The sequence below is a fragment of the Oryctolagus cuniculus genome, chromosome 18 (genome assembly GCF_964237555.1).
Source record: "Oryctolagus cuniculus chromosome 18, mOryCun1.1, whole genome shotgun sequence".
Lineage (NCBI taxonomy): Eukaryota > Metazoa > Chordata > Mammalia > Lagomorpha > Leporidae > Oryctolagus > Oryctolagus cuniculus.
Window position 1 is genome coordinate 20480714 of NC_091449.1, and position 13341 is coordinate 20494054.

General features: G+C 52.8%; 1 protein-coding gene across 1 annotated transcript; it reads right to left on the bottom strand.

Moving 5' to 3' along the window:
- Positions 1 to 3457: 3457 nt before the first annotated feature.
- Positions 3458 to 7453, bottom strand: LOC127486767 (histo-blood group ABO system transferase). Its single transcript, XM_051830971.2, has 2 exons — positions 5701 to 7453; positions 3458 to 3683 (listed from the first exon to the last, which is right to left on the bottom strand). Exons 1-2 carry the CDS (start codon positions 6919 to 6921, stop codon positions 3615 to 3617), a joined length of 1290 nt encoding a protein of 429 aa, XP_051686931.2. The 5' UTR covers positions 6922 to 7453; the 3' UTR covers positions 3458 to 3614.
- Between the last annotated feature and the right edge of the window lie 5888 nt (positions 7454 to 13341).

Here is a 13341-nt window from a genome sequence, read left to right on the forward strand (position 1 = left end):
CCTGATTCACAAGCTGGCTGCTCATCCAGCTTCCTGCTGATGCACATCCTGGGTGGCGGCAGATGATGGCTCAAGTGCATGGGGGACCCATAGGAAGTTCCTGGCTCCTGGCTTCACCCTGGCCCAGCCCTGGTGTTGCAGGTGTGAACCAGCAGAGAGAAGACCAATCTCTCTCTCTCTCGCTTGCTCTCGTTCTCGCTCTCGCTCTCTCTCTCTCTCTCTCTGCTTATTTCTCTGTATCCCTCTCTCTGTCTCTCTGTCTTTCAAGTAAAATGAAAAGAAGTAAATTTCGGGGCTAGCGTGGTGGCATAGCGGGTAAAGCTTATTTTCCTCTATTCTATTTTGTAATGTATTTACTTATTTGGAAGGCAGAGTTAGAGAGGTAGAGAAAGAGAGAGGTCTTCCATCTGTGGGGAGCAACTCGGACTAGACTAAGTTACTGGAATCAAGACTTATTCTATGCATCTGCTCTCCCACAATATGACGCTGAGAAGGGAGAAACAGCTTCTACACAGCTGCCTCCAGTTCAACCAATAAACTGTAGGACCTACTCCTGATTGGAGGAGAGCAGCGTACTCGGCGTGTGGGCAGCCGAGTTGGGATTGGCGGAAGAGGACTATAAGGGAGGAGAGAGACAACATGCACCAGGAACATCTAAGGGGAACATCTATCTGAAGGAACACCTGTGCAGCCCCTGAGAGAGCCGGCCGGCGGTGTGCCGCTCCCCTGCGGAAGTGGGGAAGGTGGCAGGGGGCCCGCCCCTCCACGGAGGTGGAGGGACAGTAGCCAACCTGGGAAGAACCAGCAGCAAACCCGGGAAGGGCCGAGCGGACGAAAGAACAGCGCAGGGTCCTGTGTCGTTCCTCTACGAAGACGGGGAGCGACACCATCTACTGGTTCACTCCCCAAATGGCTCTAACAGCCAGAGCTGGGCTGATCCAAGAAGAAGCCAGGAGCTTCTTCCAGGTCTCCCATGTGGGTGCAGGGGCCCAAGGACTTGGGCCACCTTCTACTGCTTTCCCAGGCCACAGCAGAGAGCTGGATCAGCCAGGACTTGAACCCATATGGGATGCCAGCACAGCAGGTGGCAGCTTTACCTTCTATGTCGCAGCACTGGGCCCCGCCCTTCTCCTCTTTTTGTATGTCAAATCCACTTGTTTTCATTGAGCTGTTTTTAGTGGTTGTCCTACATGGAGCGATACCTGATACGAGTGGGCCAGAGAGTTGCCTAGGAGAGCACATGGAAGGAGGACAGAGAAGGACCCATCAGCAAAGTCAGCAATCAAAGGGCACTCCCACGTGGTCAGTGCCTGTTGCAAGACAGAGGGTGGCCCGCTAAGTGAGTATACAAGCAGGGTGGAGTTTAGCATGCATGAGGCTTCCTGGTGCCTCCATGTGCAGCTTAACTTCCTCATGGCCATCATGGCATCTCCTCCTTCCTGGTCTTGAGCGAGAAACAGGTGCACTATGGGAATGCAGCCACACTGGTTGGACAGGCAAGAGGGTGGGGTTGCAATGCAGCACTACAGAGAAGTTATGGAGAAAAAAAACCTTCCAGCTTCATTTATTCCTACCTACCTCTCTACTGAGCTCCCCCCTATCAGTAAGGTAAAAACTTCCTTAAAGCTTTGAAAATGTTCAAGAAGGATTATGCTAATTTTATCCCAACAAGAGGTTATCAGAGGGTGGGGCTATCTGTAGCTTGATTTGTGAAATCCTCTAGTCCATATAGGTCTGTGTCTTTTTTTTTTCCAGTTTGACAGGTAAATGTTGTATCACCTTCATTATGGCCTTTACGATTTATTACAATTGTTATTACAGTTACTATGATTTTATTGTCCACTCCTGACTTCCTCATAATTCCGGCTACCTTCCCTTCTGATTCACAGTCTGTCTCTTCTTCCTTATGCAAATTCCAGATACTAAATTTTCCTCACTGATATCAAGCATTTCTTCTTTCGAGTGAATTTTAGAATAAGCTTCATAGGAGCAAAGATCTTTGTTCGTGCATGACGTAGCTCTTCATCTGTGCAAAGCCTTTTCCTTCTCAGTGAAGTTTTATAGGTGTTAGTATGGCCTGCTCACTTAATGTTAAGTCTGGCAGCGTGACAAGCACTGGATAGGTGTAACAATCAAGACTTAGAGCAAGCAGTAGGTAACGTGAAATGCCTATTGGCCCAACAGGGAAGAGGAGGGCCTGGACTCAAACCCTGGGTCCCTAAGCCCCAAGTTTCAAGGCCAGCTCTCTGCTTGTGACCTTACTGTGCCAGCCTGAAGAAGAAAAATAAGTGACTGTCTTTCCTATTTTGGCGGGGTGGGGGGGTGGGAGTCATATTCAGCTGAGGCCTGGCACTGTTCTGACCTCTGCAGAGGGGGAGGTGTCTTAGTCCATGCCCGCTGCTATAACAAAACCCCACCGCATGTGCAGTTTACAAATAACATAGCTTGACTGCTCACAGTTCTGGGGGCTGGGGCGTCCCAGGGCAATGTGCTGACGGGCGTGCTGTATGGCAAAGGCTCTTTCTTCATGGACGGCACGAAGATCCCTCCAGCCCTTTCACAAGGCTGCGGAACTCCTCCAAGAGGGCGGAGCTCTCGGGTCTAATCATCCCCTGAACTCCTTACCTCTCCGTACTGTTGCCTTAGGGGTGCAGCTTCGACAGTCAACAGGGGATACAGAGCTGCAAACCCTAGTATGAGGTCAACCCTCCCTGTTCTGTTTCAGTTTGCAACGAGCCTAACCCAGTTCTGCCTCGGTTGTCTGCACCAGTCCTCGCCTTCCAGCCATACACCTACTCTACTAGAACTTCCAGAAGGCGGCTCGCTGGGATCAAGTAGTTTGCACTCTCTGCAATCCCCAAGCACACATCTGGGGCCTGGACTGTTCCCATGACAACAGCATTCTGCCACCCACTCCCTTTGTCCTTGGGTCCAGGACCAGCCTGCAAGGCAGGGGTGGGGGGGTGGGGGGCGGCCGGTGGGACACAGGAGCAGTTGTTGGAAACAGCCTCTGTGAAGACGGCTCGGCCTCCTTGAGGAGGGGCAGAAAAGGCACGATGCCACTGGCAGACCAAGGGGCTTGAGAGGAGCCCACCAAGATCATCTCCAGTCGTCCCCTCCATCGCTGGAGTCGTCTTTTGGGGAGCAAAAGCCCTACAACCCTGCGAAGGCGAAAGCCAGAGAAAAGCTGTGTGTGGGCGTGGCCAGCACGTTGAACCTGCCAGGCTAGTGAACCCTGCAGTGACACTGCGATTCTGTAACGTAATATGGACGAGGAAGCAGCCTCAGGACCATCAAACAGCTTGCCTGAGATCAAACAGCCAGTCTGCCCGGGGCCTGGGTGGCTCCTGGTTCTGCCAGACTGCAGCCCCTTTACCCTGTACGGCTACGCACCTCCCTTCTCCTCTCCACCCCCAAGATCTCTGGCCAGGCCTCTCCCTCCCCCCACAGCACACGGGCCCAGGCACTCCGAGATCAGTCACAGTTACTTTTATTAGAATCAGTCTGCTAAAGACGGAAACAGGTAACATTGGGCGGATTTCAGCCTCAGGTGTGGAGAGGCAGGAAGTAGACCTCAGATCGAGAGTGGAGACGTCGGTGGCAAAGATTCGTCCTCACACAGGGCTCAGCTTCGTCACATTCAGCGTGCTTATTCCTTTGACCTTGCTGGTGGTGACAGTGCCCTGGGACAGAGTCAGAGGAGGGCTTCAGGGGCTGGCATGGTGGCACAGCAGCTTAAGTCACTGCTTGCGACACCAACAACCCATATCAGAGAGCTGGTTTGGGTCCCGGCTGCTCGGCTTCCAGTCCAACTCCCTGCTAATGCACCAGGAAAGGTAGCAGAAGACGGCCCGAGTACTTGGATCCCTGCCACCCGTGTGGGAGACCTGGATGGGGGTCCTGGCTCCTGGCTTAGGTCTGGCCCAGACCTGGCTGTTGGGAATATTTGGGGACTATGAGTATTGATTCTACAGAAATAAAAACTATTAGAAGAGAGGCCAGCATTTTGGCACAGCAGGTAAAGCCACCGCCTGCAGTGCCGGCATTCCATATGGGCACCAGTTTGAGTCCCGGCTGCTCCACCTCTGATCCAGCTCCCTGCTGATGCACCTGGGAAAAGCGACAGAAAACAGCCTAGGTGTTTGGGCCCCTGCAGCCACATGGGAGGCCTGTATGAAACTCCTGGCTCCTGACTTCGGCTTGGCTCAGCCCTGGCTGTTGTGGCCATCTGGGAGTGAACAGTGGATGGAAGATCTCTATTTCTTCCTCTCTCTCTCTCTTTCAAATAAATAAATAAATCTTTAAAGAGAGAGAGAGAAGGAGAAAGAAACCAATGTAAGGGGCAGGCATTTGAGCCAGCAGTGAAGATGCCCAGTCCCATAGCCCAGTCCCCGGCTTCAGGGTCCGGCTCCTGTTCTCACTGCAGCTTCCTGCTAATGCAGAGGGATCAGGTGATGGGTCCCTGCCACACACGTGGGAGACCATGAGTTACTAACTTCCGGGGGCCAGTGCTGTGGCACAGCGGGTTAACACCCTGGCCTGAAGCGCCGGCATCCCATATGGGCACCGGCTCGAGACCCAGCTGTCCACTTCTGATCCAGCTCTCTGCTATGGCCTGGGAAAGCAGTAGAGGATGGCCCAAGTCCTTGGGCCCCTGCACCTGCGTGGGAGACCCGAAGGAGGCTCCTGGCTCCTGGCTTCAGATCGGTGTAGCTCCGGCCATTGCGTCCATCTGGGGAGTGAGCCATCGGATGGAAGACCTCTCTCTCTCTCTCTCACTCTCTCTGCCTCTTTTCTCTCTGTGTAACTCTGACTTTCATATAAATAAATAAATCTTTTTTTTTTTTTTAAAGAGTTCCTAACTTCCAGGCCCAGCCTGTCTCAGCCTTGGTCCCTGTGGGCATTTGGGGAACGAACCAGTGGATGGGAACATGGGAGAATAGGATCTTTCACTCACTCTCTCTCTCTCTGCCCCCTTTCTCTCTCCCTATCCCCTTTCCTGTCTCCTTCCTTCTCCCCTCCCTGCTTCCATCTCTCCCTAATAAAATAAAAACCAACGCAACAAACCGGAAGCCTCACAACCAGCATCCTTGTTCCTTTGCAGCTGAGTTCAAGGGTCAGAGATCACCTTGACGGAATGGAGGGCTGAAATGACAGGCCAGCCCCGAGACAGCCCTGACCCCTGACGCCATAGCTGTGGAGTAGAGTGCGCGCTGCGAGACCCGGACCCCAGCACGTGCTCTGCTACCACGGCCGCTGCTCACACCTCCCTGAGATCCTGGGAGCATATTTGCAATTTGCCTTAGGGAGAGAAAACGCTCTCCCAAGCTCTTCTTGTGTAAAATAGCTTGTTCAACATGGACATGGGAAAAACACACAACTGGTATTTGGAGCCTTTTACACCTGGAGGGGCCCTGGGAACTATGGGCTATCACGGGCTCACAGGACGAGACCGCCGGCCTCACCCAGCCTGAAGGGCTGCCGGGGAAGCTCCGGGTGGGGAGACTCCAGGTGGCAACTTCTGGAACTCGTGCCCGAGCCCAGGAATCAGGCCTGTCCAGAGGAGTACACACACTTGTGTGTTCACGGTTGGAGGGGACGCTACGGCTTACTAAGCTGGGAGAGGGGTGGGGTGGGGTGTGTGCTAGACCGCAGCCATTTTGCACACGCAGACTGCGTGTGGGCGGGTTCTCAGGCTACCTGTCCCCTGGACTTCTCCCCGCTTCCCTGGACGCTTCCGTCACGCGTTCTGGGTTGCTTGGTGATTCTTTGGAGCACCCACTTGTCCTGAAATCTCACGTTCTGGAAGATGGCCGGCAAGTCCATCAGCCTCTTGTCCCACATGTACTCAGGGGAGAGGACCTTGGTGGGTTTGTGGTAAAGCAGGTACTTGTTCAAGTAGCTCTCCTCACACCACACAGCCTCAACGTGGCGGGCTTTGTCCCTCGCCATGGCCTCGTGACAGGCTGTGGCGAGCTTGTGAACTTCCGGCACTGAACCCCCAAATAAAGCCTCTGTGTAATAGAAGTCCCCCTCGCCGAGCGGAACGTGGGCTTGCGACTGGGGCCAGCGTTCGTAGGCAAAGGTGTCCCGATGGCGCCCAAAGAAGACAGGGTGGATGGTGCCGAACAAGGCGGAGAGGATCTCCACGCCCACGTGCTCCTGGAAGGTCACGTCCACGTGTGCGCACACCAGGTAATCCACCTCCTTGAAGAAGTGCACAGAAGAGAAATGGCCGAGTATTTCCATGCGGGGTCCAGACACCTCCCTGCCGCCGGCGGGGGTCGGGACCTCCAGGATGGCCATCTGCCTCCCGGCTCCGAGCCGGATGGGCGGGACGCCATTGGGCTGATCGGTAAAGATGTAGTATTTCACCCTGTGTCCCACCATGAAGTGGGCCTCTGCCGTCTCCAGGAACGGCTTCAGGAAGACCACGTACTTCTTCACGGCAAACGAGGCCAACCCAACGGTGACATTCTGGAGCCAGAAGTGCTCATTGAGTATCTCAATGTTGAAAGTCTCTTCCCACACAATTGGAGCTAACCAAGGTGTCTGGACAAGGACATCCTCCTTAGAAAACAGTAGCAGGCTTGGCTGTGGGTACACCAACCTTGATACGTTCACGACTTCCAGGTGGTTCATTTCTTTAGCAGCCAGACTGGCCCTGGCCAGAGTGTCTTCCAGATTCTGGCTTCTCGGTGCCAGGAAGGTACAGCCCAAGGAGGTCAAGACAAGGGCGAGGAGGAGAAGGCAGATCACATAACGAAAGGAGTGGGATTTTGATTTCTCCAGATGTGTCTGAGGCAGCTGGGCCATGGTTCTTGGGGTCTCCTCCCGGCTGGGAGGGCAACCTCTCCTGGGCAGGGGGAAGCCAGACCTGAGGCCCAGCGACATCTGAGCCTGCCCACACAACCTGCTCATCCGGTAGCCCCTGGAGCTCTCCAAGGCCAATCCTGGGGCCAGCTGAGGGTGGGTTAGAGTCCCAGGAGAACTCCACGAAATCCAGTTTGGCTTTGAGGTGCTGTCAAGGTGGTCCGGTGGTGGCACTCAGTCACCAGCCAGCTAGAAGGTAAGAACCTGAGCGGAGGAGACACTAGGAGTCCTGAGAGAGGCACAGGAGGCGGCAGCAAGGGAGGGGGCCACAGAGCAGGTCAGGGGCAGAGATTGTGATGAAATGAAAGCTGGGCAGGGACCACCAGGCAGGCTGACCGAGGGCTCGGACGCTGCTGCCCTGGCCCGCCCGCGGCACTCAGCAGCTGGGAAACCCTTCCAACTGAGACCAGACTGCCTCGGGGGGCATGTGCAGATAGGCCGCGTGGGTCACCATGGGAGCCATGGCGGAGGGTGCGGGTTAATGTTGGCTTTCTTTTATTCCCCTAATCGTCACTTACAGTTCACTGAGCACTAACTTTTCAGGTGTTGAGCTGTTAGGATTACACTGCTACAGTTAATGTGCTTTATCCTGTTAAATCCTCACAGAAAGCTGGCTTCTCTCGTACATTCTGTTGGTCTACGGATCTGTTGTTAATGCCAGTATTATACTGTTTGATTACTTCTAATGCAGTAATATAATTTTATTTTAAAAAGTAGTTGTGTTTTATTTTTTCTTTTTTTTAATATTTTATTTATTTATTTGAAAGAGTTACACAGAGAGAGGAGAGGCAAAGAGAGAGAGAGAGAGGTGTCTTCCATCCAATGGTTCACTCCCTAGTTGGCCACAACGGCTAGAGCGGTGCCGATCTGAAGCTAGGAGCCAGGAGTTTCTTCCAGGTCTCCCACGTGGGTAGAGGGGCCCAAGGACTTGGGCCATCTTCTGCTGCTTTCCCAGGCCACAGCAGAGAGCTGGATCAGAAGTGGACAGCCGGGTCTTGAACCAGTGCCCATATGGGATGCCGGTGTTTCAGGCCAGGGCGTTAACACACTGCGCCACAATGTCGGCCCCTAGTAATATAATTTGAAACCAAGAAATGTGGGGTCTCCAACTTGGCTTTTCTGTCTCATTCTACTTTGGTTATTAGTAGTCTTTTGTGGTTCCCTTTGAAAAGGTGCTAGGAAACTTGAATATCCACGTGCAAAAGAATGAAGTTAGATTTTAGGTTACAACATACACAAAAATGATTCAAAATGGATCAGAGATCTAAACCTAAGAGCTAAGGGCTGACACGCCTAGAAGAAAACATAGAATGGAGCTTCATGGTATTGGATTTAGGCAATGATTACCTAGATGATACTGAAAACACAGGCAACAAAATTGAAAATTAACAAAATTAAAAATTTGGATTTCGTCAAAATAAAAAACTCTTTATCCATCAAGGAATACTAGCAAGAGAGTGAAGAGACAACTGACAACTGATGGAATAAGAGAAAATACCTGTAAGCCATGTATCAGAAAAGGATTTATATCCAGAATATATGAAGGAGCCCTAACCTCAGCAATCCAATATGCAAACCAGCCACTGGAAAAACGGAGAAATGAATTGAATAGACATTTCTTCAAAGAAAACATACACATGGCCCAGAAGCACGTGAAAGGATGTCCAACATCACTTCTCGCTAGAAACATGCAGATCAAAATCCACAATGAGACACCCTCACTGGGCTGGTGACTAAACACAGCAGGGGCATTTGCCTTGGTGGCTGAGACACTGCATTCCGTCTCTGGGCACCTGGGTTCAGTATCCACCTCCCACCCCCGTCTTCAGCTCCCTGTTAGACCAGGCCCTAGGAGGCAGGGCTGGTAGAACAAGTATTTGGCTCCCTACCACCCATATGGCATACCCTAGCCTTGGCTGTTGGAGGCATTTGGAGAGTACACCAGCAGATGGAAGGTATCTCTCTCTTTCTCCCCCCGCTCTTTGTATCTATGTTTGTCAAATAAATAAATCTTTAAGAAATAAATTAATTAGGGGCAGGTGTTGTGGCATAGTGGACTAAGCCCTGTCTGAGGCGCTGACATCCCACATGAACCCTGGTTGTAGTCTGGCTGCTCCTCTTCCGATCCAGCTCTCTGCTATGGCCTGGGAAAGCAGAAGACAGCCCAAGTGCTCGGGCCCCTGCACCCATGTTGGAGACCCAGAAGAAGCTCCTGGCTGCTGGCTTTGGATTGGCCCAGCTCCGTTTGTTGCAGCTATTTGGCGAGTGAACCAGGGAATGGAAGACCTCTCTCTCTGTCTGCAACTCTACCTCTCACTATAAAATGAGTAAATAAATATAATGAACACCCTCAGGTCTGGCATTGTGGCACAGCAGATTAAGTTGCTGCTTGCAATGCCCGTATCCCATGTGGGAACGAGGTACAAGTCCCAGCTGCTCTGTTTCTGACACAGCTCCCTGCTGATGCACATGGGAGAGCAGCGGAAGATGGTCTGGGTGTTTAGGTCCCTGCCACCCATGCGGGAGACCCAGATGGAGTTCCAGCCTACTGGCTTCAGCCTGGCCCAGGCCAAGCTGTTTCAGGCATTTGGGGAGTGAACCAGCAGGTGGAGGATGTCTTGCGGGGGCCAGAATTTTCCATCCACTGGTTCACTCCCTGAATAGCCTCAACAGCCAGAGCTGAGCCAGGCTGAAGCCAGAAGCCAGGAGTTTCTTCTGGGTTTCCGATGTGGGTGCAGGGCCCCAAGTATTTGGGCCATCTTCCACTGCTTACCCAGGCATATTAGCAGGAAATAAATCTTATTTTTAAAAAAAGAATTTTTAAAGAAAATAGACACAAATTGTCTTTGTGAAAAAGGAAATCCTTTATATCCTAAGGCTGTAAACTGATTTTCTCATAAACATTAGTAGCTTTATTTTCAGCATCTGACGTCACTGGGTTTCTGTTTCAAGGGTGTGGGCGAGGACCTCAGGGCATTTTTCCAACATGCTCCCTCCATGTTTTTGTTTTGTCCTCATTTTCCCTCTCGGGGTTCTCCACAAGCAGCCTGCTTCCAAAACTACAGTGACAAGTGTGCATCCACGGTGACCTTCACTTAGGCCAGCGCAAATCCAGGGAAACCTACACAGAATCCCCCTCTCCCCCACCGCGCCACCCTCCGCCGGTGGTCTGCGCGCTTCTGTGCTGGCCTCCCGCAGGACTGATGACCCTGGGACGCCAGCTCCCTGATTCCCACCTCTGAGTCAAGGGCGGCACTCCTGGACAGCCTTCCAGGCCCCCCAGCGTCCCTTCCTGCCTGCCTACCTCTGTCCTCTCCTCCACTGCCCCAGCTGGTGACTCCGTTCCAGGGCCACCGGATTGCCCGCTGCTGCTTGGGCTTTCGCAGCACGCGTTCCCGGCACCGGGATACTCTTCTTCCAGATCCTGCTGGGGTTCACTCAGCCGCCTCCTTCAAGGGCTTCTCCCCAGATCTCACCTTCCCATTGCAGCCCACCTGGTCCACCCTGTGTGAGCTGGAACCATCTCTCCCTAACACCGAGTTCAACTCCCACACACCGCTTTATTCTCTACAGAATCTGTTGATGGTTGACCTGCTAGTAATCTACTCACTTATTATGTTTCTTGTTCAGTTTCTCTTCTCCCATGAAAATGTAGGTTATACAAGCCCAGGATTTTTTTTTCCATTTTTTAAAATTGATGCTACTTCCTAGAATAGTCCTTGGAACACATATTAAATTTTTTTTTTAAAGTTGTGAATAAACTGCCCTCTGGAGGCCGGCACTGTGGCACAGCAAGTTAACGTCCTGGCCTGAAGCACCAGCAGCCCATATGGGCGCCGGTTCTAGTCCCGGCTGTTCCTCTTCCGATCTAGCTCTCTGCTATGGCCTGGGAAAGCAGTAGAAGATGGCCCATGTCCTTGGACCCCTGCACCCGCGTGGGAGACCTGTGGGAAGAAGCTCCTGGCTCCTGACTTTGGATCAGTGCAGCTCTGGCCGTTGCAGCCATCTGGGGAGTGAACCAGCAGATGGAAGACCTCTCTCTCTGTCTCTACCTCTCTCTGTAACTCTGTTTTTCAAATAAATAAAATAAATCTTAAAAATAAAACTGCCCTCTGAATAATACCTGGATGTTCCCTAAGTTTATCACACTCCCTACGCTGAACTCACAACATTTCTGCCGAAATGTCTTGAGTGCATGTATCTAAGATTGCCCTGGGTGTGCTGCCGTAGCTTGTCACCTGCTCATAGCTAGTCACCTCCTCCTCCTAATGCTCCGTTACCATCCCTCTGTCTATTCCTCCAGACCAGGAGCAGGCCTCACTGCTCTGACCACTGCAAAGAATCCCCTAAGGCTGTCTGTCTCCATCCTGGCACTCCTTCAATTCTTCTTCTTAGGTAACTCCAGGAATATTTCTAAAATCTCCATATGATTTTGTCTGTTTTTTTTTTTTTCTCTTACCCCCTTCTCATGACTCCCCATTCTTCTGAGCCCATCCTAGGATGCAAGCTTGTTCACAATATGCCCTACTCCACACAGCAGCCACGTCGCTCACTTCAGCTTCCGTGTCCTGCTGCCGTGACCCTCTGCCTGGAGGCCCATGGATAGAGCGTCTCCTAAGAACAGACTCACTCGCGGGAGATTTGCTTCTGTAGTTGCAGAAAAGCTGCTACAGGCCAGGAGGACCCTGGTTCTCAGGTTCTAGCCTTTCCCAGCATGAACCAAGGTGTTTGTTCCTGCTTTAAAGCTGAGTCCTGGGGCCAGCACTGTGGCGTAGCGGGTAAAGCCATCTCCTGCAGTGTTGGCATCCCATATGGGCACTGGTTCGAGTCCCAGCTGCTCCACTTTCGATCTAGCTCTCTGCTATGGCCTGGGAAAGCAGTAGAAGATGGCCCAGGTCCTTGGGCCCCTGCACCCGCATGGGAGACCCGGAAGAAGCTCCTGGCTCCTGGCTTCGGAATGGCCCAGCTCCGGCCATTGTGGCCAATTGGGAAGTGAACCAGCGGATGGAAGACCTCTCTCTCTCTCTCTCCTTCTCTATCTGTGTAACTCTGACTTTCAAATAAATAAGTAAATCTTTAAAAAAAGAGAGAAAGAAAGAAAGAAAGAAAGAAAGCTGAGTCCTAGCAACACGAAGCTGGTGCCTGGGTTGGTCCCAGAGCACATGGACAGGAAAGCCAAAGTTGGAATGTTACAGGATCAAAACCTCAAAAACCAGTTTTGATGGCCCAAGTACTTGGGTTCCTGCCACCCACGTGAGAAAACTGGATGGAGGTCCTGGCTCCTACCTTCGGCCTGGCCCTGCCTGTTGTGAGCATTTGGAGCGTGAACCAGCAGGCTGGAGACCTCTCTGTCTTTCCCTCTCTCTGTAATTCTGCCTTTCAAATAAGTAACTCTTTAAAAGAGAGGTGGGGGGACCTCCAGCTGGCCGGTGTGAGCTGTGGATGTCGTGGCCTTTGGTGAATGGCCTCATAGAAGAAGTTCGAGTGCTTGGAATGGAAGTTTTTCTTCTGAGGCCCGGGACTGCACTAAAGAAGTGATAGCTCCATTGGTCTCCAAGAACCTGCTGGTGGTGGTGCTGTCCTCTGGCCATGGGTGGCCCTCCCCTGACCCACCTGCCACTGTTATTTTTCACCCTCCACCTGACCTATCCCTTTCCTCCCCTCTCCTAGGGCCTTCCTCTGTTTCTCTTGCTCAAAGGTTAGGGCGCGGGGCATTCCGTGTGGGTGCCAGTTCGAGTCCCGGCTGCTCCACTTCCGATTCAGTTCTCTGCTGCGCCCTGGGAGGGCGGTGGAGGATGGCCCGGGTCCTTGGGCCCCTGCACCCGCGTGGGAAACCGGGAAGAGGCTCCTGGCTCCTGATCAGCTCAGCTCTGGCCATTGTGGCCATTTGGAGAGTGAACCAGCAGATGGAGGACCTCTCTCTCTCTCTCTCTCTCTCTCTCTCTGGGTGTCTCTACCTCTCTCTGTAGTTCTTTCAAATAAGTAAAATAAATCTTAAAAAAAAAAGGTCTGGGGGTGCGGGGATTGGGTAGCCAAGACCTCATAGCAGGTGGCAGGTGGCAAGCAGGGGAGAGTCTATTCATTGCCCTTCCAGAGGGGCCAGACGGGCTGGAGGCACAAAGCCGACAGCACCGGAAAGCACACTGAGCCGGCCCGTCAGACACCACCTCTTGGAAGGGATGTTGCACCAAGATGTCAGACCGGAAACTGCGGCAGAAGGGCCCTGGCGTGGAGCAGAAGTGAGACACAGGGGCAGCAGGGTGAGCCAGGCCAGGGGTGGTGAGGCCTGTGACAGGGCGGGGGCAAAGCTCGCTGAGGAAGTTGCCAGAAAAAGCAGTTGGTGAGCCGGTGAATTCTCGGAGTAGGGTAGGAAAAACTCAGATCTACTAGATCCTCCGACTCCAGCCGGCCGGAGGCTTGCGAGCCCCGTGGGAGCGCGCGACAGGCATGCGCCAGCCGAGCGCACGC

Bases quoted from the DNA above. Each gene is read 5' to 3' on its own strand.
- LOC127486767 (XM_051830971.2), bottom strand. From the start codon at position 6,921: ATGAGCAGGTTGTGTGGGCAGGCTCAGATGTCGCTGGGCCTCAGGTCT. The intron at 3,684-5,700 runs GTAGCCTGAGAA...ACTCTGTCCCAG, and splicing joins GGGAGAAGTCCAGGGGACAG to GGCACTGTCACCACCAGCAA.